The following is a 24,286-nucleotide window of genomic DNA, read 5'->3' as shown; positions in this document are numbered from 1 at the left end:
CCATCCCAGCAACGTTGCCCCCCCCGCCGTGCAACTCCCAAAAGGCGCCCCTAATGTCTTTGTTTGTTTGTTCATGTGCAGGCAAGCCTAAGGGAGCCATGATCACCCACGGCAACATCGCCTCAAACACGTCCTCTGTCATTAAGATCCTGGAGGTCTGTCTTCCATCCCACAGCATCTCCATGTCTGCTTTGTCGCTCGTCTATTTCCTCCCCGCTGTGTGTAATGCTATGATTAACTGAGTGTTTGATTGGCCCTGTGGTTGCGAGCCGCTTAAACTAATTGCCTCTTGATAGATCATCTGCCATCTAAATACTGGAGGGGGAAAAAAATTACAAGATGTTTGATTGCCTCTGAGGTTTCATGTCTCCCTGGAGAACTGAAACATTTCTCATTATTTTCCCCTCTGCCAGGGTTCCTTTGTCATCCGACAAGAAGACGTTTCCATCTCCTACCTGCCGTTGGCACACATGTTTGAGAGGATGATCCAGGTGGGCTCATCGCCGGACTACCGATCAATAAATTGGCTCTTGAAGCAACCGAGCGGCAAAAGCTCCATTTAGTCATTGGCTTCGCTTTTAAAAGGCTGGGGCGTTGCGCTATGAAGCCGTGAGAGAAATCATTCAGAGCGTATAGCGATAGAAAGAAAGTCGCGGCTCAGTTAGCCGCATTAGCCCGCTAGCATCGCCAACAGTCATTTGTATCGCACCTGTTATTAGTTATTCGCATATGGTTGACTCGATCCTTAGATTAGGGGGCGTCTTATACTCGGGAAGTTACGGTAATCAATTTTTGGACTCCTCTGATGTCTAAACAAAGGCTAATCCCACGGCAGGTGTCCATGTTCTGCCACGGAGCTCGAGTGGGCTTCTACCAAGGGGACATTTCCCTCCTGATGGACGACATCAAAACACTCAAGCCCACCTTCTTCCCCGTCGTGCCCCGAGTGCTGAACCGCATCTACGACAAGGTCTGCTTTACAGACGCCGTCCGTCTTCCGCCAGATTGCTGTTTTCTAAGTCCCTACCCATAACCCTGTTCAGATTCTGGCCTCGGTGACATCCCCGCTGAGGCGAGCTTTGCTTCACTACGCCGTCAGGAGGAAGCAGGCCGAGCTAAGCAGCGGCGTCGTACGCAACAACGGTCTTTGGGACAAACTGGTCTTCAACAGGATTCAGGTCTGTGGAGCCAGCGGCCTTTTGTCGTTGACCACGTACATAGATGCTAAGCTAGTGCACCGGTTCCTTTACGGTCCCAAACAAAGCAAGCTTTTTCTGATCAAATGTGTTCCGAGGGGAGCGCAAAGCAGCTCGCAGCATGTTGTAGGAGAAGTTAGTCGGTGATGCAGAGCTCTTCCAGCGAGCGGTGCCAAAAGCAAGCGCAGCATATTGCGCCTGTGGGAGTCCATTGGAGACACGCACGCACGCACGCACGCACGCTGGCAAGCCAACATTTTGGCTCGCCGGAGGTCGATGGAAAAAAATATGGTCCGGCTTGCTGTCCAAGTGGGATTTAAAAAGAAAAAAAAAGAATAATAAAAATCATGCACGACTTGCTTGTGTTCCAGGCCAACTTTGGAGGAAAGCTGCGCTTCGCCCTGACCGCCTCGGCGCCCATTTGCCCCACGGTGCTCTCCTTCCTTCGAGCCACCATGGGATGTCTCATTTTTGAAGGCTACGGCCAAACCGAATGCACGGCGGGATGCACTTTCTCCATGCCGGGTGACTGGACCGCAGGTTAGGCTGCCAAACAAACACGTCTTGCATTACAAGGGTGTTAATAGTCCGTTTTGAGATCGCTTTGAATTTTGTTTGATGTAATCGTTCCTTTTTGAGTTTTTCATAGCAGCTCGGTTGTTTTTTAATTTTTTAAGTGTTCATTGTTTTTTCAAACGTGCTGTTTATTTTTCCAACGTAAATAACGGGTGGTCCACAATCAATGATCAAATCTTGCAGAAATCTGTAAAAATTCATTTGAAAGGATACATACGAATAGTATATATAGTGTAATTTTTTTCTTTTGTGGAATGAATTTTTGTCGGCACCGCATTTGTCAGGACACGTTGGTGCTCCTCTGCCATGTGCTACGGTCAAGCTGGTGGACATCCCTGACATGAACTACTTTGCAAAGAACGGCGAGGGCGAGGTAAGTCGTTTAGATTCAACGTTTTTGGGGAAAAAAAATCATTTCGGAGCTTGTTTCAGTCTTAACGTCGACCTATTTTGGGGGGAAAAGATCTTGAGAAATAAATATACATTATAAATTTAAAATAGTAAGTGTGTTTTGAAACAAGTTATCATGGTTGCATATTTAAAATGTCAAACATTTGAACAGGGCTGTATGGACATGTTGAAAAATGGCGCTTCAGGACTTTTCTTATGTTGTCAGATCTGTATCCGTGGCCCCAGCGTGTTCCGAGGCTACTTGAAGGACCCCGAAAGGACGGCAGAAGCTTTGGACAGCGACGGCTGGCTGCACAGTGGCGACGTGGGCCAGTGGCTTCCGGTATGCGTCCAATCTCCAATTTAGTTTCATCTTTTTTTATTTGGTCATCACCATTGGTGTTATTGGCGTTTTAGAACGGGACGCTGCGCATCATTGACAGGAAGAAGCACATCTTCAAACTGTCGCAGGGAGAGTACATCGCTCCGGAGAAAATTGAAAACGTCTACACGCGCTGCACACCTGTGCTGCAGGTCTTTGTGCACGGAGACAGTTTACAGGTGTGCTGCTCGTCTGCTAACTTAAAATCCAAAGGCGTTAATTGCAATGATGGTTCCTTGTGCTCAGTCTTACCTGGTTGGGATTGTTGTCCCTGACCGTGAGGTTTTTGTCACCTGGGCTAAGGAGCGAGGATTTGTGGACTCGTACGGAGAACTTTGTCAAACTCCTGTAAGTCATAGATGAAGCATCGTGCACATTTGATCAGACTTAAATATCCATGTCCGTATTTCTCTCAGGACGTGAAGAAGGCGGTGTTGGAGGACATGAGAGTGATCGGAAAGGAGGCCGGCCTCAAATCATTTGAACAGGTGAGGAACAAATGCTAGTTTCGTTAGCCGGCCTATTTCGGTTTGTAATTGGAGTTAGCATTAAGCTAGAAGACTCGGAAGGAAATGTTATCGAGGCGCCACTGTACGGATTTGGCCTTATGTTCCGTTCCAGGTGAAAGACGTCCACTTGCACCCCGAGACGTTCAGCGTGGCAAACGGCCTCCTCACACCCACGCTCAAGAGCCGACGCGCCGACATCCGCCGGCTCTTCCAGGAGCAGATAGCCAATATGTACGGCAAGACGGCCGTGTGACAAAATGGCAACATGGAGGAAGTGCCTTAATAGAAACACGTTTGACTTCACTAGTTGATACACGTCCGTCCGACATTTCACGTGGACATTGTTATCTAACGGTATCGCCTGCCGGTGTTGTACAAAAAAAAACAAAAACGTTTTTATAACATGTGGCGTTGTTTGAGATGTCTCACTTGTAACATGTCTTCCTCCTTTGTTCAGCTTACATCTTAAATTGGTTTTGTAAATCTAATGTGTTTCGTTGAAAATCCAGCCGTAGGTAATATTGTGTTGTAAATACGCTTTTGCGCCATTACTGACTTAATAAAGAAAAAAATAAAGATTTCTAACCTCTTTTGTTTTTTATATTGAAAGATTATTATTGGTGAGTATATTGCAGTAAAGGAAGAGAGAGCAAAGTCACATCTTATTGATCATTTATTTTCTTAATGTATGCAAAAAATGCTATTGGACAATTACGGAACATATCAAGTTTACAAACAAATAAAACCCTTGAGGCTAACAGTATTTGTCAAAATAAATTAAAAAACGACATTGTTTAGAAGGAGTATTAAGGTCACATTGAAAAAAATAAAAAAAAGAAGAATACAAGAAAAAAGCAGTAGTGTTACTTGTATTTTTTGACAATGCTGAGGAAAATGAAGATTTACACCCAAAAAACAAAGTATTGTGAAGTACTGACATAAATTAGTACTTGACCTGATCTTGGACTGACATTCAAATCACGTTTTCAAGTTAGGGTTTTATAACAAAAATATTATAGGTAAACTTGAGAGTGGAGTTATTTTTGCATGGAAAGCTGCTCTATGACAACAATAAAGATGGGGGGGGGGGGGGGGGAAGCAGTACTGTTTAAACTAATATTCTAATAACACATTTAGTTTTCTGATAAGGTGTAATACTCCAACTTGTAATTCTGACATGTTACTGATAAGGTAATATTTCAACTTGTAATTCTGACATGTTAGTATTTTGCTTTCTTTTCAGTGTGGCCCTAACACTGTTAAAAAAATAAAAGCCTTCATTTAATATAAAGTCCCCTTCATTCATCTTAAGTTAAAATAGATAAAAGACAAGGCAAACTGCCTGTATGACACTTAAGTTAAAGTAAGCGTAACCCTAATGAGCATCTGTGACCTCTGAACCCTTTTAGCGCTTTTGGAACGAGTCCTTTTCCCCCCCCCGCTAGAGGGAGCACTTGACTTGATTTTAGCACTGTGGCTGAGACTTCTGTCCACTTGCTCAAGTAACAAATTGCATTTCACTGCTTCATGCGCCACAAAGATGATGTGATGTCAACACGCGGGGAAATAAAATCATGTTGGACGTTTAAAAAAAAAAAAAAAAGTCTAAAAACTTGAAGTGTCTAGAATAACAGATTGTGCCTGCAAGCCATGACAAAAATAATCTAACATCCTATAGTGCCAAATTGCAAGTATCTTGCATGTAGAAACACAATTGTGGAATATAATTGAACGGAATTATCTATACAGAGCTACGATTGATGTCAAGTGATTCGGAGTGTAAAATAAAAGCATCATTACAACATCAGGAAGTGATGAGTGAGGTGCTGCTGTTTTGGGTAGCAATGACCACACGACAGTCCATGTGAGAACAATAACAATCTATGACTTCATGATCAGAAATTAGAAAATAATTACACAGACTTACACACGTATGCATCTGAATGACTGTTTCCTGTTGCTAACCAAAACAGCAGCCCCTAACCAGATTCAAAAGGCCAGACGATGTCTCTCAACACATATCATGATACATTTTATGGACTCCACAGATTGCAAAATTTAGAACATTTTCAAAATGATTCATGGGGATTTATAAGGATGAAGCAAAAATGTCTCAAATTGAAGGCCACTTTAATCGAGTTGAGGAAAATGCATTTGATCCCCATCATCCAAATTAAAGCAAGCCGATTTCGCTTCAAAGAAAACATTTGCTTTTGTTCTTTCATGAAAGAACTGAATGTTTAATCAAATATCCAAAACTAAAATACTTGTTTCGGATATTTTAATCTGAAATTGACCTTTGCTTTTCAAAAAAAATTATTCAAACAACTTTACTTTGGTTCGTTACTGCTGTTTTAGTTGGCGACAGACTTCAGATGAGTTCAGCGCCCTCAAATTATGCGACTAATCCGGCGGGGCACGGCATATACGAATGGGTCGGGTCGGCCGCTGTTTGAAGAAAGCGGCAGTAGTGTTTGGCTGATGGCTTTCTTAATGTGGCATCTGGTAAAACAAGTCATGGGAAGGAAGGAAGGAAGGAAGGAAGGAAGCAAGCACTAACCGGTGAAGGCCACAGCAGCCGCGTGCGTCTCAGTCGTCGGCCACGATGGAGAGAGCGCGCAGCTCGTTGAGCTTGGCCTCGCTCTCCCTCTGCCGCTGCTCGTCAGTCAGGCCCGCCCGGTCGATCTGATCCGTCAGCTCGCTGAAGACCTTGTACATTTCCGTGAAATACACCACCTGAGAAAAAGTGTGATGCAATGCAGTTTAAATTGAGAGAAAATTGGATGCTCTAAAAATATAACATGCATACGTAACAAATTTATGTATGTTTTATTTGATCCAAATACTCCGTTATTTGATGGAATTTTCAAATGGAAAATATTTGATAGCTGCAGCCCTAATATAATAGGGTGAACAATTGAACTGCGTCTCATATTTTACCCTCGGACTGTAAATTCACAGCATGTGCTCATAATCCATGTTTCAGGAAACAAAGACAATCCCGAGGGAGGGGGACAATAAATCACCTCTATTAATAGTTTCTTGTTTTTTAACTGAACCCGCATGCTGCAGGCAGGCAGAATGCAAAATATGCCGATTGCGCGTACAGGTGGACCCGCACGTCCCAACAAGTGTCGTTGGCCGCCGCTCGCGCCGGCAAACAAAGGAGGCTATTGTGCCTGCGCTGATGCCGCTGCTGGGAGCGGCAGAGCAACGGAGGAGAAGAGAAAGGGAGTGGAGGACCAAACCGATGGAGCTCCGCCGCCCACCCACGTGTGCCTGCCTGCCTGCCTGCTGTGTGTGTGTGTAAGCGCTCATTCAGCAGACTCAAATGCTCAATTACATTTCCTCCAGAGTGACCGCCTCACTCGTTCGTCTTCCATCCTTTCATTTCGCAACTTTTGGGGGAATGGAGCAAATTGAAAGATTCGATTGTCCTCGCCGTCCTGCGAGTTCAAAGCGCAGTTTGAGCTAATCTCGTTTGCTAATCAGGAGCGTGCCGCCGAGGAAATGACACGGTGGCTCCGGAGTGGGGAGGGCATCTGCTAAAAGAGCAACGTCAGCTTTGGGGCCAGACAGATGAGGCCTTCATGAGACCAGCGCCACTGGTGGGGCGGGGGGTCACGCGTCCACGCAGGCGTCCACGCAGGCGTCCACGCAGGCGTCCACGCAGGCGTCCACGCAGGCGTCCACGCAGGCGTCCACGCAGGCTTACTTAACAGAGGGCCCGGCCGGCCGTGATTGAGGAGTAACCAACCTGCGCCCGGATGAGAGCCTCGAAGCTGGGCTGGAAGTAGTCGATGCGGCTGTGGTAGAACTTGGGCATCTCGTCCAGCAGCTGCTTGTTCTTGGCCTCAAAGTCCTCCTTGACGGGTCGCAGCTCCTCTCTGGCCTGCGGGAACGGCCAGACGTCAATGGCGATACCACACGTGGCTGTTGTGCAAAGACTTTCATCGGTTAACATGAGAACAATTCTTCCAATAAGAATCTTGAAAGTGTTTCTTGCCACTCCCAATCGAGTGTCAAACAAGGGCGTGATGGAAAATAGAGTTGGTTTTCCCCAGTCGCCACAGTGGCGTCGGCTTTTTGGTCGGGAAGGATATTTGCCTAATTCCCACGGAGAAGAGCTGCAAAAAAGGCTGTAATCACGACCACAGTGAGGAGGAGTGGGTAATGTGGGCAGACTTGGCTGTGAGTGGACTCTAGCACCACAGAGCTGTGTGTCTGTGTGTGTGTGTGTGTGTATATTAGTGGGTCGACCGTAGACACCTAACGCACGATGAATACGCGAGAGGGTGAGACTTGCTACAAAGAGACGGTCCGTTTAAAATGGAGCATATTGTTTTTTTATTTCGCGTTAGGACGGTGCGGTGCGTTGGTCCTCGGCGAGTTGATTTGAAAACGAAATGGCATCGGCGTGATTTTATCTTTTTTGTCGGGATGGTCTCTTGAAGTGCATGGGGATTCAAAGGGCAGGCGTGCAGGGGCGCCTCTTCAAGTCTTTGTTCCCCTGACGGTGCTTTTCTCGACGTGCGTGGGTGGGCGGATCTCCATGTGAGGATGTGTTAGCGGCAATAGCTTAGGCAACGCTATCTGTGAATGTGCGCGCTTCGGTAATGGCCTCGTGTGAGTGTATGTGTGCGTGCGTGCGTGTCTCCAATTCTCAATTACGTGCCTGTAGATGTGCAGCAGTGGCTTTTTGAAAACTTGAGAGCTCGCTAGCTCGCGTGGGTGAAAGAGCGCGCACGCACTGTACACGCACGTGCGCAACTATTTTTGCAGTCGGCGTTTGTCTGGTCCGCCGCCGGCAGGGGGCGCCATCGAGCGGACGGCCGGCCGGCTGGCTCAGCCTACCTGGTGCAGTTTGACCATGACGGGCCCGGTTTTCTCTTTCTCTTCGTACTTCTCCACTTTGGACTGCAGGCGCTTGTAGTCCTGCAGCGTCTGCTCGCGACGTTTCACGGACATGTTGAGGCTCGGGAAGACGGCGCCGTACCTGGCAAAATGCATTTGCAGTCAATTGCGAAAAAACCCAAAATGACTGCTCCATAAAAAGCCTAGATGAGGACTTTTCTATTACAAACAACGTTAATAAAAGTCATTATGAATAAATAACATTCCTTGTCGAGGTACTTGACAAACCCCGGAGGACAGCTCTGCGTTAGGCTTCCTCGATGATCTCATTATTGTAGTTCAAAAAGGCATGACAGTCTTCATTTGGAGACAATTATCATCCTTTCTAATGAAAGTCATTTCTTACTACCAGAGTTTTGGTCTCGGGCACTAAAAATAGGAGAAGACTCAACTGTAACTTGGCAACAGACATGGACGGGAGCTTCATCGCGGGACTTGTTGCGCTGCTTTTGGTGCCGTGTTTGATGCTCACGTTGGACACAAATATCATTGAGTAAGAAGGATTTATTGTATTTGCCACATAAGATAATGATGACAAATGTGATGTTCGTTTCTGGAGAATAATTAAGTCACTCCAGAGTATATCGTAGCGCTCAAAGAAATCCATCAATAAAAAAAACTAAACAGTTGCACTGGACTATAAGTCGCATTTTTGAGGAAATTTACTTTACAAAACCCGAAGGGCTCAAAATTGTATTTAAATGATACATTAGTGAATATTGTCACACTCAATCCATTTCAGAACAGGGCAGTAATGCACCAAAAGTATTTGCCAAAGAAGAAAAACAAGTCGTCATGGCAACTAACCCGCCAAACGACGGGAGCGTCTTCCCAGCTAGCTCGATAGTTTAGCACGCGCGATCCAGCACAAGCGAGCGTTTACCATTTACAGCACCCAAAGGCACAATAACCAAGTCCGTTGTGACCTTTGGCTACAATGCGACACGGGATTCGAGTTTCATATCCAACCAAAACTCTTTTGCTGCCCTCAACACAATTTTGGGTCCGAGTCTGAGCTTTGAAGCCACAGCGGTGTATAAATTGGACAAACCAAACGACGAAAAAAGTGCATTTTATCGTCTGTAAATATGCTAAGAACAGTTACATATTGAATCCTATGTAAAAAAAACGATACAGAGAAAAGAATCATTATTCTCAAGCTACTGGATTAGAGTAGGAGTATAAAAATGAGCTGAGTCATTGATCAAAACGTACAACTAATATTTTTTTTGTATTTACTTTTTGGAATGACTCATTTAAAGCATTTTAGCAGCAGAGCTCTCACTCGGAGATCACAACGTGCTGCCCGTGGCGTTATTAGCCGTGTGGGCTACACGATGGACGTTTCCCTCGCCCCTGCCTGATGTGCGGAACCACCAGCGACCCGCCATTGCCAAACCACAAGACTATCTCGTATCTTACGGGAGGGAGGGCGAGCGAGAAAAGTGACGCGCGCCCAGGCTGCCTTTCAGACAAGTGGGGATTGTTTTCCGACAGGAAGCGGAGCAAGGAGTGGCCTTTTGGAGTGACATCACGACCGGCCCGGACCGGCCCGGCCCGGCGGCCCACGCTTCGACACTATTTATAAACAACCACGTTGACCCAGTTCATGGCAGAGCTTGATCCTCAAGTCTACTATCTGCGCTCGCAGCATTATGTAAGCGCCCTCCAGGCACGACGGCTCGCCTCCAACGGGCGATTTATGACACAGCGAGGGAAAACTGATCCCGGACCACGCACAGCGTATTCTCACGTGCGCACTACACCTGTCAGCAAAGGGCAATTTTGTCATGACACACCGCCGTGCCTCTTGTTGCCGTTCATTCGTCAGCATGTTGAAAAGAGTTTGGAGTGCTCTCTCCCTTGGATGCTGACGTCTCGTGCTACTTTCGACGGCTCCGTGTGACTCAGCGATATAGGACGGGGGTGTCGAAACTTTGCCTTACCAGCACAGCGTTTTGAAAGGTGAGCTGACACCGACCGGTCGGCCGTCGGCGAGGCGAGCGGCGCGCACCGCTGTCTACGTGACAGGTCGGGGTGTGGCAAACAGAGGGGATGGGAATAGCATCTGGCTGAGAACGCGTGTTTATGAAGGAGTGCCAGTCCACAAGCGGGCCAGTCGGACCGGCGAGCCAAGCCAAAGTCTGGCCTGAGCGCCCTCGCGTCCGAAAGCTGGCCGTCCCGTCCCGCCGCGCCATGGCATAACTCACAAAAAAGACGGACCACAAGAAGGCCGGAATTGTTTATGCGCTAACCTCTAAAAGTGAAGAAGAGTGTGAGAGAGAGCGAGAGGGGGGGGGGGACGCTGCGTTAAATGCGCTGTTGTGCATGCAAAACGGCTTCCACCTGCTTCGGGAGCAGTTGGCCTCTTGAGCGTGCACGAGTGTGACGAACGTGAGTGGGAGTTTGATCTGCTGCAACTTGCCTTACGCTTTGTTGATCAAAACTCACACATGCTGCTAGTTTGGAAAGAAAGCAACAGCAAACACCCTTAGGTCTAAAAAAAAAAAAACACACTGTACAACCTCAACATTCGGAAACCAACAACAAGAAAATTCTTCTAAATTTAAACCCAAACTTGAGGTTGAACAGTCATCGCCCGCGAGACGTCAGCTCGGTGAAATGTCAACGGCGAGAGATGCGGATATTTTATAAAGCGAACAAGCGTGTCCCTCGTTCTTGTCAAATGGCAGCCGAGGCACAAATCTTGACTTAGCACAGCGTGTACAAAGGCTAAGGTTAGGAGGCCCAGATAACACAAATGCCTTGGTGCCCACGCACTCCCGTCCCATCCCCTCAAACAAACACCGTGATGTCATTCAGGGACCCCGCAGAGTGGATTAAGTGCACATCTGGGCGACAAGATAGAAAAGACCAGACGGCAGAGGAAAGAAAGAAAGAAAGAAAGCGCGTGCGAGCGTTTACCACGTATTTTCAAGTATTAAGGCGAGCGGGCGGGCGGATGGCGACGTTTTTAAACAGTTAGCGCGCATTTGTCGTTGGAGGCTTTCCATTAACTTTTGACACAAATGCAAAAATCACTTATAGTATTTGGGTGCTAAGCAAACAATGGGGAAATATTCATTAGTGAGGGACTAATGGAATCTTAATGGAAGCTCAAAAAGGAAAGAAAAAAAAATGGAGTAGCTTTTAGGACAAGCTGGAATCTTGGATAAATGAATATATGGCATTGTTACTCGTGTTTGTAAAACGGCGGGCACGGTTGATGAATGGAGGGAGGACATTAAAAGTTCGGGACGGGCGAAATGGCCAACTTCACAGCTTCGGATGCTTAAGTATGCTTGAGAGGGAGCACCGTCTTGTGACACTTCTCAAGCCATTCCCTGCTCTGGGCCCTTTGCCATATTCTGAGCCGGCCCACACGTCCGCCTGCCGCCCACCAGGAAGAGGAAATTAGAACCATTCCATCCTGTCATTTCTCCGCCACCGGAGCAAAGCGGGAGAAAAGAAACCAGCACGTGTCTTCAAAAAAAGATGTGTGTGTACACTGTTGCGTTTTATTTCTTTCATGTGCTGGCGAATGTTTCAACTAAACGCTTCTGTTGTAAAAGTGTGAGCGAGGCCTCTTCGGCAGCGTACGCTTAAAGTCCTGGGAGGAGCCACGGGAGGAAGCAAAACCTTAACAAGCCCTCCGGAAGATGAGTGGGAGCATCCAACCACTCCCTTAAGTACCTCTGCTTTGCATGCCTGTGTGTGCGTGTGCGCATACATGTGCGTGTTTATGAAGGAATGGAATAGCACTCGCTGCCGTCTGCTCAGATGGGGGCGACCTTCATGAATAAGAAGCGTATAAACGGTCTTCCAGACACACGTCCGCCGCCGCAGCCCTTGTTCACTTTTACAATACACACTGCAGCTCTTTCGGTTTTATCATTCTGTAAAGTAGCGCTTAGGAAATACATTTACAAAAAAAGAATAAGGTATTGTTTGCATTGGTGAAAGATGCTGCTAAATGATAGATTTTTTCAAATGAGTATTTAAAAATGAGGGATGGTTGATAAATACAGTGCAAATGAACTCACATGATGACTTGGAAAGAAATGCTCCGATACTACAGCACCGATACTATTTGACGAGTCTGATATAGCTCTGGGCTGATGGAGCCTTTTCAGCCCTGTGGACATTTTTTAAATTGGTAAACGTAAATTAACGAGCCGTCTGTCAAGCACCAAGTTTGAAAAAAAAAAATTTAGACTTACTTTTTGAGAGGGTCGATAACAGTCTTCTGGATCTGGTTGACCTATGGTTTAATGAAAGACAAAAACACATCAGCATCAAGAGGTGGTGAAGTTACAAATTGTCAAAGTGAGTTACACTCAAACTAAATTCCTCATTAGCAATAATGTCGCTGTACAAATGACAAAATACATTTTAAACAGAGCATTCAGGAAAAGGGGGAATAAGTGTGTGTGTGTGGGGGGGGGGGAGTCGAAGGGAGCTTGTGGAAAGGGAAAAAAAAAAAAACAACTTTGCTGATCATTTTATTGCATGCAAACCCTGAGGTGAAAGGCGTGAATATTCATCGCGCTTGATATACAAAAGGATGCAACTGTCAGGGGACGGACATGAAAGCAAAGCCCCTCTGATTTCAAATCCTGTGGAAGGTGGGCCGCCGCCACACAAGATGAAAGTTCTTTGCAAACAAAAACATTTGAAACAATAACAGTTTATCTTTTTTTTTTTTTTTTTTACATTTACTTTCTGGTTGACAGAATTAACAGGCAGGAAAAAAGGGAGGGTTGCACGTGTGTGTGTGGCCGGGGTGTGCATCCGTGTTAAATGGATATGAATGAACATTTCATTTCAAGGCCTCCAGCCTTAGAAGTTAGCAAACGACTCCTAAAGTTTCTCCAAACGATAGTTGGAGCTCACATGGCAGAGTAGTTGGAGAAAGGTAAATGCACAGAAGACGGAAGAACAACGGAAAATAACACAGACAAGCGAAGCGTCAGCGTCGTCCGATGATGATGATGAAGAAGAAGAAGAGCTTGCCCGCTCTCGGAAGAAGCTCGGCCGATACGGCAATCTAACAAATGGGAGCGAGGTCGCAGCTGCGCGATGTGAAAAATGCCCCGACCAGATACGAGAAGGCGTTGTGACGCCGAGGCCCATTTCCAAGTGCAAACCGCTTGATTGTGGTTGGAGGGGGTAAAAAAAAAAAAAAAGAAGCAAAAACAAACAAGTGTATGGGAATTCACATGCTCTTTTGTTTTACATATTCAGCCCCCCCCCCCTCCCTCCCTGCCGCTTCTCAAAGGTGTTAGCATGCGGCGAGGAGGGAAAAGAAGAGCAGCGGCGGATTTGCTTAAGCATGCCGGTGCCCTCTACCCTCTGCCCCGGAGAGGAGGGGCGGAGCTATTCCTCGGAGGCCCTCGCGGAGCCCGAGGCCGGCGCTCGAGCTGCAGTCTCCGTCAGTGAGTCACGGAGCAGAGGCCAGCCCGGCACACAGGCCTCCCAAAAATATCGCAGAGGAAATCAATATCCCTCCCTCCAAACGCAGCGTGCTCTAGCGCTGCCGCCGCCGCCGCCGCCGCCATCTAGGCAGGGGCTCAGCTTCGGCAGCGGTGCGCCGGCGGGGCTGCGCGCCCTCCTCAGCCCCAGAAATAAACACGCAGACCTGGGCCACTGCTGCCTTCATTATCGCTCGGCGTTTCATGCGCTGGCTGGCTGCTCTCGCTCACTCGCGGGCCCCGCGGCGCAACATCTCGTCTCAGCGCCGAGCCCAGCCAAGGGTGGCTTGCTTTTGTGTCTGTTTTTTTATTTCTTCTCTCCCTCTCTCTCTCTCTCTCTCTCTCTCTCTCTCTCTCGCCAGGGTTTGGCTGTGGGTGCCGTCAGAGTCGGCAGTCAGCTGGCGCGGATGTGCGCAACACCTAGCAAAGGAAAAAAGTGCTCGCCGTGTCTTTCTTGCCTTGAGCTCATGTTGAGCCACTTTACAGCGAGTCAACACGCCATGAAGGTTAGGAAGTTTATTTAGTGAGACGGGGAGGCGTGGTGGATTTTCAAGTGTGACGGGCTGTCAGTTCCTCTCTAGCTGAAGGTTGTCTGTCCATCATCACCGGGAGGAAGGGGGGGGTGTACTGGGATCGGCGTCTGACTGAGTCAAGAGCTCTGTTGAGTATCAACAACCTTTTCCACTTGCTCATTGTGCCCACTGACATGAACACTGCTGCTACGGAGATAACGAGACAACTTGATTGTGTGTAGATATTGACGAAATGGAGGGAGTGGAAGGAAAAATAAAATCGGACTCAACTGTACAGCTTAACTTATTTATTTGACATTAGTTTCTATGTCAAAGTATCATTATTCTAAAATGTATCCCAGTGTTATGATTTGTACGTGTCCGGAAGAAATGAATTGTTTTGACATTATTTCCTACGGGAGATATTGCTTCAGTTTTTCTCATTCGAGAATTAAGAAACAACCGCACAACCGTTTTGTTCATTTGCGTTTGAAATGGTGGAGCAGTCCTGTCACTTTATAAGTACATCCAAAAAGATTTGAAGTCCACACTATTTCAGTCCTCACGAGTTTGACTCGCGTGATTTCACGGCAAAAGCGACGACCTAGAAAATGGTTTTATTCTATTCCGAGACAAACGATTCAAAAGCTAATTGGACGACAACAAAAGCAAAATGCAACGCGATCTTCCCAATGACGCACAAAGTTCCAGATGAAATAGAAAAGCTCTGATGTCAATCTCCAGCGTAGCACATTTTGTCAGTCTTGTGCCTTGAGGATACGCACATTATGCAACTATGATTCACACGGCAAGTACCCGTGGCTATGATTCTTTTCAAAAGCTCACCAACACTACGACAAGGAAGAAGAAATGTTGTTGCGAAAAAGACAAGAGTTATTTTGGAATAAAGCGAGCTAAAATGACCTTTATTATCATCGGCTACTTCCTCACAGATTGGGCCACTTTTCTCACTACACGTTGTCTCTATTGTTTTGTCTGTCACAGCACGACTGGAAACAACCACATCCGATTGCAAAGTGCACTCTTTTTTTCTTCCTCAATATACCGTCGAGTTAACGCCTCGCCTAGAAAACAGGGCATGATCGAGCACGATTCTAACCTTCTCTTGGTTAAAGGAGTCCATCGTCTTCATGGCGGTGTCCAAAGCCGTCATGGACTCGAGAAAGGCCTGGTCTTGCTCACACAGCGGGTTACTCAGAAGGTCAGCCGAGATCTTCACTGCCGCTTTCGACATGGCTGAGGAAGACAAAGGAGAGGATCTTGTCACATTTTTGATAGACACGGCGCATTATGGCTTCGGCGTCCCAACTAATGAGCTGCGTCGCGGGAAACGCGAGATGGCAGGAAAGGCCGTGGTGAAAATGGCCTTGGTCGAAACGTGGAAGAGTCCACCGGTCCGTTTTCACACTTGTCTCCAGAGGCCCATTTTCAAGCAATTAATTACCTCGCTGTGGCGTTCTTGCTTTTCTCACCAGCTGACAAGTAACACGCTGCCGGCGACTATTGTGACGGCGTCTCAAATGACGCAGACAGAAATGGGGGTCAAAAGAGCCGAGTGACGGTTGAGATGATTACTTGTTTGAATTAGCCGTCTGAGAGTCTTCACACTTGAAGGGCGCAAACATTTCCAGTAATTTGACTCGAGAGTGCTTTATTTACATTTGCATTATTTCCTATGGGGTAAATGGTTTTGGACTCTCAATATACTGACGAGGGATGGCCGGGTAGCGGTAAAAATAGCGGTAAGCTATCACTCGTGATACCAGCCTGTTATACTTAATGTAAAACAAATCTGACATACACTAAGCCCTCCACACCAGTAGGTGGCACTACACTGTGGCTGTGTGATATGTTGGTGAATCAATGCGCGCCAAAGAAAAAAAAATCTTTGTTTACAATGACTTGAAGTTGTTCACTCAAATGCAATGTTCCGAAAAAAAAAAAAAAATTGATATCGGCACTGGTATGGGTCTAACCCCCCCCCCCCCCCCCCCCCCCAAAACTGGTATCAAAAATCTCCAGTACCGATCTCTGCGTTCACCAATGAATAAAATAAGAAAACCCCATGAAAACCATAAACCAAACAAGCATATTAAGGAAATAAAACCAAAACAGAACAAGGTGTGAGACAATTCACCTACAAAACAAACAAAAAAAAAGACATTTAAGAGTACAAGTGCCGAAGCACACATTTCTTGTAAGCGCCTAAAAAAGCCTCGGAAAGATTAAGGCAGCGCTCTGCATTCTTTCATTCCATTCGCCGAGCCGTTCCAAGATCTGGCGTACTTGGCAAAGGAACACAAACAAGACAAAGATCTTTGCAGTCTTGAAAAACCTGCCAATCAACAAGTAGCGATCGATGGCATCCAAAAGCGGGAGGGAGCCCGCGTCGTGGCGGCGGCGGCGGAACAAACCTAAATCAGCCTCCGTGCTCTTCTTCATGTCCTTGTGAAGCTTTTTTGTCTGATCCTCCAGCCTGCGACGAGAGGAAGAATGATTATCGGCAACAATCTGCTGCCATGTAAACAGTCAATGTGGCTTCAAGAGACACAAAATAATAGTGGTGGCAAAACCCGGAGTTCAACTGTTTGATCGGAAACAATACAAGTCTGAATCGACTTGGGCAAAGTGCGCTACGAGAAGAAATTACACGTTTGACTGCGTACAAAGTTATTATGGCATCTTTTAGATCATTAACCAAACAGGTTAACATCAACTATATTTGCTGTAAAAAGCATTATTAACGCCTTTCATCATTCCTCTGTACATATTCCACTGATGGCTGTTCAAAATGGCAATTACCCGACTAAGGAGGCAGAAAAGACACGGCGCTCATTATATCAATGGAGGGCTTTCCAATCTCCCCCGAGACCACCGTCAGTCACGTCTGCTTTGATGAAAAGGCAAATGGGCTTCCATTTCCGCATCAGCTTTGCACAATTTGGGGGCGCCGGACAAGGAAATCAAACATGGGTGGGATTTGTTTCCAAAATGGATGGACTATTGTAGATGAAGGGCAAATACATAGTTGACTTTTTTGTTGCAGCCTAATAAGCGAGCGCCGTGCTGCGTTCGAATCATCGATCGAGTTCCCCGCACGATTCGGTGTTAGCTTCACTCGAAACACAATGGACGCGTTTGCTTGTGGTTTCGGTGTGGGTTGAAATTCAAACTCTGAAATATTAGAAGGTCAGAGGAGGGCGGCTACATTTATATTAATTTTACCTTCATGACTCTCAAATTGATTTTTGGATCCATTGACAATTCGCAAAAAAATCTCGGACTTTTCGGAAATTTCCCGAGTACGGGGACTTTACTTGGAGATTTTCAAGTGCTATTGTTTTAGCCCAATATTTAGTACCGGAATTAATTGTTGCATTTATATTGACATTTTGACAGTTCTTCAAGTGCCCCCCCCCCCCCCCCCCCCGCTCTCTCCACAGTTCCCATCGGTTTTCTGTAGCACATAGTGAAGCACGTGCAACACTACTAATAATTATTAATAATCTCATCATGCAGCAGACTGGACTTTTTTTTTGTTTTTTTTTTCTGACAGCGTGGGCAAGATGTGTCCCGCAGGCCATCTGTTTGACACATGTGGACTACAGGGCTAGTGAAGATCCATGAATTAATACCTATCATAACACGCTTTGGAGCGTCTTGACGTTTTCAAGGATTTCACAGAGAATCGCCAGCGACCAGATGGAGGTTTGTTCCAAAAATGTCAAGCGCGGCGAATGATGCAACGCGGCGCTGTATTGTTCACAGCACGGCTCTGTCAGAACAATCTGCACACTAACTTCTTATATCACTCTCAGCAATTAGATGCAAGTGGGTCTCGCGGGGCGCAATCGCAAGCTTCATTTTCTCATGGTCACAATTTTTTTCGGGGTGGTATTCTTGCAAAACGCTCCGGCGGACATTATTAGCAATACTTGTGACATGATTGAATCAGGATCCGGTCATTGCCGATTGTCTCACTCTGCAAAGATTGGCAGCGCATTACACGTGTTCTCCCGAACCTTGATGAATTCATATTTGGCGTACTCGACAATCTCTCTCGCGCCGTAGCTGCAGATTTGCCGCTCTCACCACCCGCCGACAGAGAGAGAGCAAGCGGGCGCGGCTGAGGAGAGTCATCAGGTGAGGTTTGAAGCACTTTCCAAAAGGTGCTAATAGGGTGGACTCATGGAACAGCTGCTGCTCCTTGACCTACTGCCCCACTGTTTTACCGCCACGGAACTTTCCCATATTCACCAAAAAAAAAATCGCATTTCAGAAAAAACAACTATTCATAGTTTTTATATAAAATATATAATATAAAATATATATAAAATTTACAAATTTACACACACATATATAATATATATATATATATATTTTTTTTCTAACTAAAACAAGCCTGCTATACAACACGTCACGAGGAAAAGGAAAATCTTTCATTGCCCAGACACTAAACAAGAATCACTGCTTTTCATGGCAGATTTTTTTTTTTTTTGATGGACTGATAAGAATCTTTAGGGTGGAGCAGCAAAATACCAGTACAAGCCTGGCATGCTGACTCACGCGTGAGGGCGATTGACCACATTGCACCACACCTCACCGATTAAGGGTCCTCCTACTGTTTTACTTTTCCATCGAAATCCTGGTTCTAGTTTCTGGTTAAGACTTCTGTCTTGGTACATTTCTGGTTTGAGATCTTTGAAGGCTTTCATACTGTACAGTATTTTGCTAAATAAAATTTTTGAAATTCAATTGCACACTGGTCCACAATTCAAATGTGGATCCTTCATAGATTTTTTCCCCCCAAAAATCGATTGTTTCAAAAATACTCTTTGAAGGAAACTTTGGAGCAATTACAGTGTCGCCCCCGCCCAAAAAAAAAAACCAGTGCCTTTATTTTCAATTGGAAGAACTTATAAATGAATCTTAACTTAAATGGTGACTTACTTTTGGAGCTTGTCATATTCCCTCTCAAAGTCTCTTTCGACCTGAAAATGAACACAGAAATGCCCAAATATTTGTTTGATGACTTTATGCCAAGTGTCTACTTACAGTTTTGGAGACAATCTGCTTTTTCGGCTGGCCAATCTTGAAGGGAATCCTGAAATGACATCCACAATGTTAATTTTGAGCGAATTAAAAGAAATAATTCCAAAAGTGTCTTCTTTTTATTCAGCGCAATGACCCTTCTCAAACATAAAATGTGCCTTAGTCTCATAAAAGTTGTCAAATTAACCCCTCAATAAATGTCACTCACATCACAGAGTTGGGTGAATAACCAAAACTTTTCAACACAGTTAGGAAAAAAGTCAGAGAGCCTCACTTGAGTTTTAGCGACAAAACACCTTAGTTAAAAACACACACTCTTTTATCCCCATTTCAAAACCCCAGCTTTAATAAGTATCTCCGCAGCATCAGAGTGCTTTGTGAAGCCGACCGACGGCGGCGCCTTAGCAAAAGCGCTAGCTGGCGGCTTGTCATTGATACGCCGCTAATGGGCTGAAATGTAAGCTATATGACGGACAGTTGTGTCTGACAGGCAGGGCGAGGCAGCAGCTGTGTCAAAAGAAAGGTGTGTAGTCTAATGAGGTGGATGGATGGATGGAAGGAAGGAAGGAAGGAAGGGAGGAAAAGAGAAGGAGGGCCTGCGTTGCGCAACCAGGAAGCAACGCAAAAAAAAAAAATCGTGTCGGCTACACTGATTGATAGGATCTTAAAAACACACACACACAATGCAGCCAAGACAATTACCAGACTATGTAAATGCACTATAATTACTTTATTGTTTGTTTTTCTGGCTCGCAGAATGCTAGCTTCCCGTAAGGAACTCAGGTCTTTATTCCATCACTATTACGGTAATTGTTATTACTTTCATGAGTGTATTGTGTTGATGATAATTAGCGCAATTGGGTGTTGTTTTGACACTGCTAAAAATAAAAGTGTCATCCTTTCACATGTTAGTTTCACAATTGGTTTAAAAAAAAAAAAAAAAGACTTGCACTCAATGTCCAACCATACACTCGTGCCTCATGTGCCTCAGCTCCGATGCCGGAGCTTCTGCTATTGTCATCGCGACATCATGAGAACTCATTCGGATTCACTTTGGTCCTTTAACTGAGCTGTCAATGTGCTCAAAGTGCGCACTCAACATTTACTGCAACAGGCTGGACGACGTCACGGCCGCCCGAAAGCACGTAAGCACGAACAAAGACGTGACAGTCTTCTGGCCGTTACAGAAGAGCCAATGGCGAGCGACCTCGCACAGAGCCCCGGTTGAAGATGTTGGGAAGCCGAATTGTTCCGCCTCTGACCCCAAAGTCAAAGCTGTCACGTCAGAGGAGCAAGTGTGCGGGCTGCGCAGGAATGCGGCCCTCCGCGGGGTCCATAAAGAGCTCTTTTCACGGCCGCTGCACCCCACTCTTGACCTTGTGTTTGGCCGTGCGTGCTGGCCCGGGAGTGGCTTGCCAGCCATTGACGCCGACTGAACCCAATGACGCCATGTCACTTGATTGCTCGATAGCCGTCGTCCTTTCCGTTTTGCACCGACAATGTGCCAAGTGTCATAAAAAAGGGAATGCGTGTGCAGACATCCAAGGAGGATTATTAACCTTGTTCCCGTTACGTCCTTAAGCTACATTCGTGAATACTGTTAGACTTTGCTTGGCTCGGATCCATGCTAATTAACATGTGCCCACCATGGAATATATATACTGTACAATCACTGTTGTACGTGTAATCTGGGTTTTAACTGAAGCTCAGAGATGCAGAAAACAAGTGAGATGACATTTCACTTTGCGTCCGGTGTGAACGTAGCATTAGTACCCCAAATAAAAATATTAGCGTTAACTTCTAAATCAAAAATGAAACTATCATCTAAATGTCTACTTTTGTGCTTTTGTGTTTGAACTCTTCAAATGAATCATTTCACTTGACAGGAGGGTCTTAAACTGTTATTGTCGGTGTCTAATGCCAATATTCGTTCAGTCAATTAACACAATTTGCGAACCTTTATTTTGTACCGGATGCCAGTGCATCTACTTCCTTTCCCATCTGGTCCAACTTTACTGACCTCACTCCAAACTATTATCAGTCAGTTACGTCCCTCACCTCAAGGTCAAGGGTTATACAGAGTGAGAACAACTCTATTAAATTGACAAGAGGATGTGAATGCAACTGTTTTCGGCACAAGTGTGCAAGCAATGACGAGCGTGCTAACCGAACATGGGAACAGTGAAAACAGAAGACAAGCGCCCTTTACTCAAGTCTGACAACTCGGCTAAATCGAACCCTCTTTAGGTCAGAATAATGCAAAGAATACAATTGTCATCCGTACATTTATACGTGTACAATTCCTGCGTCGTTGCAAAGCCGAGTTAGCTTAGCACCCTTAGCGTGAATATAGTCAACAAAGTGTTCCAAAGGAATTCTATTGCATTAGCTCAGACGATCCACATGACAACCACGTACATAATATGTCTGTTCAAATAGAATGAACATAGAAACACTGAGCAGGGCTTTGATAGACGCTAACGCTAACTTAGCCATAAGTTGTGATGCTACCAGGAACTAGCCAAAGCCCTGCTCGGCTTTGCTCAATGTATCGTTTCAAGCTGGATCAAGACTGCCTACAACCGAATCATTCGCGTCGGGGGGGAATTGTGACTTACCAGCTCATTTTTGTTGAACTTTGAATCCAGTTTCAATGGGCTACTGTGTTTTCTTTCCAGGAACTCATCCCCGTTTAGCCAAACGACGGGGCATCAAACAGGAAGTTGGACGATCAGTCAGCCAGCCAGCAGCTTGACTTTCCTCCGAGGGAGGGAAGCGTCGCGTCGCGTCACGTCTCAAACTTGTAATCTCGCCTAAATTCACTTTTATTCTTCACATTGCACAAATTGGTTTGTTTTGATTTGCTGCGCGACTCAAAACGGTTGTTCATTCAAAATAATTGTCAGAAAAGTTCCAGGACTGCTTTTCATTAAAGCTACTCAAACACATCCCGAGTGTTGGAAGGTCACCTGCTCACAAAGCCTTGAGCATCTGGCACTGGAGAAAATGGCCATGCTGGAGCAATTTCATGACTCACCTGGACTGGCTCTAGGTGACCCTCTTTCCCAAGTATATCAAGGGACCTGTTTTGAAGACGTGGAAGGAGCTGCAGGAGATCCAGTCTGAGGAGCATATGAAGGCTCCATCAGACTCTAGAGCAGAGCAGATGACTCTATTAAAACTTTACTAGTTAGGATTTGATTAGGATCAAACCCCCAAAGACAAATTAGTCCCGTTTTAGCATAACTGGTCAATTGAGATGACTCTGATTCAAACTATAGCTTGTCCTGAAACCTTTCTGACAGAGCTCATATTGATGCCGTGCGACCCTAATGAGGATAAGCGCTACACAAAATGGATGAATGCATGTGTAGCCAACCGGATGTTCAGTACGCGGTATCTTTCTTTATTCAAGTACTTACATAGAAATGACAAAACATTTGCATGACAAGTAAACAAGGATAGAGTCAAAATTCATTTCAATATTCAGCTCGTCATAAAAGGACCTTATTGTAAGGTAATAGAAACATGAAAATAGTCCAAAGACATCCACGACATTTCAAACAAGACCTCTTGTTTTCCTTCAAAAAAAAAAACCAAAGAAAACGGAACAGTTATCCCAGTGTGCGTCTCAAATTGTCCATCCTGGAATGATCCCATTATTCCCACCCGTTGTATTTTCATGCATAATAAAAAAAAAAAAAGAACGCCGCCCACGACATCGGGCAGGCAGCGCTTGGGAACATTTCCGTGCACATGCAAACACCAGGATATACTGCCATGAAAAGGAAACACAACACAACGGAAAAACAGTGCCCTAGATCAGTGTTGCTCAAACCTTTTTTTGTTTCCCCCCTCAGGAAAGACACTACGTACGGACGTAGGGAAGGGAAGGGGGCACTGCCCTAGATGAGATCCCTGAAGCCACCCCGTGAGTGAGTAGCCTGAACTATCTCCGCACAAGCCCAGTGGGACAATTCAAACACAAACATTAGCATACGGCTGCCTTCCACTCGTGAGCAGACTGAGGTCACTTTTCTTTTTTTTTTTCTCTCTCTTCTGTGATTCGGAGTTATCATGGCATATTGTTTTTGATCAGCCAACCCTGCAACCCAGTTTGGCACCAAAATGGCTGCTGATGTTGGCTAGTGTCCAACGTGAAGCCGAGAAGGAAGATGAGGCGTATTTCCACCCTCGGCTTTTTGTAAAAATATAAACAATATCGTTTTGCGAGTGGTGATTGTTTAATATTCAACAAACAAACAAAACAAAAAAAAATCTATAGGATTCACACGGGAGGATTATTTTTCTGCTACCACCAAACTGTAGTGAGTGGGTGGGAATGAGGAGAGCGTGAATCCATCTGTTCATTACAACAACAACAACCAAAAAAATACAGAAATGACAGTCAAGAGGATGTGACCAATGACATATTGAATACGTGAGGTTGTAATTACACGGCTTCATTTAGTCATGGAAAGAAAACCGTGCGGCGCATTCCTCAACACAATGCGTCGGCGAGGTGGCCACACTCGCTATATAATTTAACACATCCAAGTGTCAATTCAAGAATAGCTTTTTTTCAAGGGGGGGAGGCGGTCAAATATATATATATATATATATATATATATATATATATATATATATATATATATATATATATATATATATATATAATTTATAACAGGGCTGGGGAACCATTCCATTAAAAAAAACATCAGAGGAATTATTGTTAAAAAAGATCCTTCTTTTTTTGTAATCATCAGTTTATAGCTAAAAAGGTTCCCCAGCCCTGCTATGTAATTGCTCAAAACATCAATATTACATTAAACATAAATAGCTTCCTCTATCTACTCACATCATCTAAATATTGCTTTGTGCTTACTGCATGGGAAGAGTTGCTACATGACCTTTCTTCGAAGAAATCTCGCCAACAATCTGATGGCACTTTTCAAAATTGTGCCCCCCCTCCCCCCCCCCCCTTTCACTCTCCATTTGATGTGTTCAAATCTCTGGGTGCCTGTTCATTTATCCATGTAGATGAGTTGAGAAAAGACCCCGTCAGGCCCAAATAATTGGAACGTCAGTGCATGGACGCCGGCCAGGAAGCTCAGCGGCGAAAACGGGTCGTTCCGACAGAGGGTGACGCTTCTTACTACAACGTGTTCTCTGTTCAACTTTCTGCTTCACCCTCGCTCGCCAATACTTGACGGCAATATGTCGGAAAGTCTCGCTCCAATACAATTTAACAAGCACAGCTGAT

General features: G+C 45.4%; 2 protein-coding genes and 2 long non-coding RNA genes across 6 annotated transcripts in view; 3 read left to right on the top strand and 1 right to left on the bottom strand.

The window, feature by feature from the left end:
- acsl2 (acyl-CoA synthetase long chain family member 2) overlaps positions 1 to 5,353 on the top strand; it is a 10,656-nt gene extending 5,303 nt beyond the window's left edge. For both annotated transcript variants that reach the window (XM_061279537.1, XM_061279538.1), the window contains exons 10-20: positions 82 to 155; positions 414 to 491; positions 836 to 970; positions 1,044 to 1,178; positions 1,568 to 1,736; positions 2,057 to 2,145; positions 2,389 to 2,505; positions 2,580 to 2,723; positions 2,791 to 2,892; positions 2,961 to 3,032; positions 3,166 to 5,353. In XM_061279537.1, coding sequence (XP_061135521.1) covers positions 82 to 155; positions 414 to 491; positions 836 to 970; positions 1,044 to 1,178; positions 1,568 to 1,736; positions 2,057 to 2,145; positions 2,389 to 2,505; positions 2,580 to 2,723; positions 2,791 to 2,892; positions 2,961 to 3,032; positions 3,166 to 3,306 — 1,256 coding nt within the window. In that variant the 3' untranslated portion in view covers positions 3,307 to 5,353. The remainder of the gene's footprint in view (positions 1 to 81; positions 156 to 413; positions 492 to 835; positions 971 to 1,043; positions 1,179 to 1,567; positions 1,737 to 2,056; positions 2,146 to 2,388; positions 2,506 to 2,579; positions 2,724 to 2,790; positions 2,893 to 2,960; positions 3,033 to 3,165) is intronic.
- On the bottom strand, positions 3,709 to 21,784 carry bin3 (bridging integrator 3). 2 transcript variants are annotated; one of them, XM_061279544.1, is made up of 10 exons: positions 21,642 to 21,784; positions 19,027 to 19,075; positions 18,922 to 18,962; positions 16,386 to 16,447; positions 15,071 to 15,207; positions 12,188 to 12,228; positions 7,908 to 8,049; positions 6,811 to 6,945; positions 5,614 to 5,789; positions 3,709 to 5,501 (listed from the first exon to the last, which is right to left on the bottom strand). In XM_061279544.1, the coding sequence occupies exons 1-9, from the start codon at positions 21,647 to 21,649 to the stop codon at positions 5,643 to 5,645; spliced, it is 762 nt and encodes a 253-aa protein (XP_061135528.1). In that variant the 5' UTR covers positions 21,650 to 21,784; the 3' UTR covers positions 3,709 to 5,501; positions 5,614 to 5,642. The 2 variants fall into 2 exon arrangements, with proteins under 2 accessions (XP_061135528.1, XP_061135527.1); XM_061279543.1 differs by having other exon boundaries at positions 3,709 to 5,789.
- LOC133154663 (uncharacterized) lies at positions 9,459 to 14,827 on the top strand. Its single transcript, XR_009714506.1, has 2 exons — positions 9,459 to 9,932; positions 13,801 to 14,827. It is a non-coding gene; the product is annotated as an uncharacterized LOC133154663 (long non-coding RNA).
- Positions 21,689 to 24,286, top strand: LOC133154662 (uncharacterized). Its single transcript, XR_009714505.1, has 3 exons — positions 21,689 to 21,826; positions 22,884 to 22,958; positions 24,064 to 24,286. It is a non-coding gene; the product is annotated as an uncharacterized LOC133154662 (long non-coding RNA).

The sequence above is a fragment of the Syngnathus typhle genome, linkage group LG5 (assembly GCF_033458585.1).
Source record: "Syngnathus typhle isolate RoL2023-S1 ecotype Sweden linkage group LG5, RoL_Styp_1.0, whole genome shotgun sequence".
Taxonomy (NCBI): Eukaryota; Metazoa; Chordata; class Actinopteri; order Syngnathiformes; family Syngnathidae; genus Syngnathus; species Syngnathus typhle.
The sequence above is the reverse complement of the archived record's forward strand: the minus strand, read 5'-3'. Positions and strand labels throughout refer to the sequence as shown.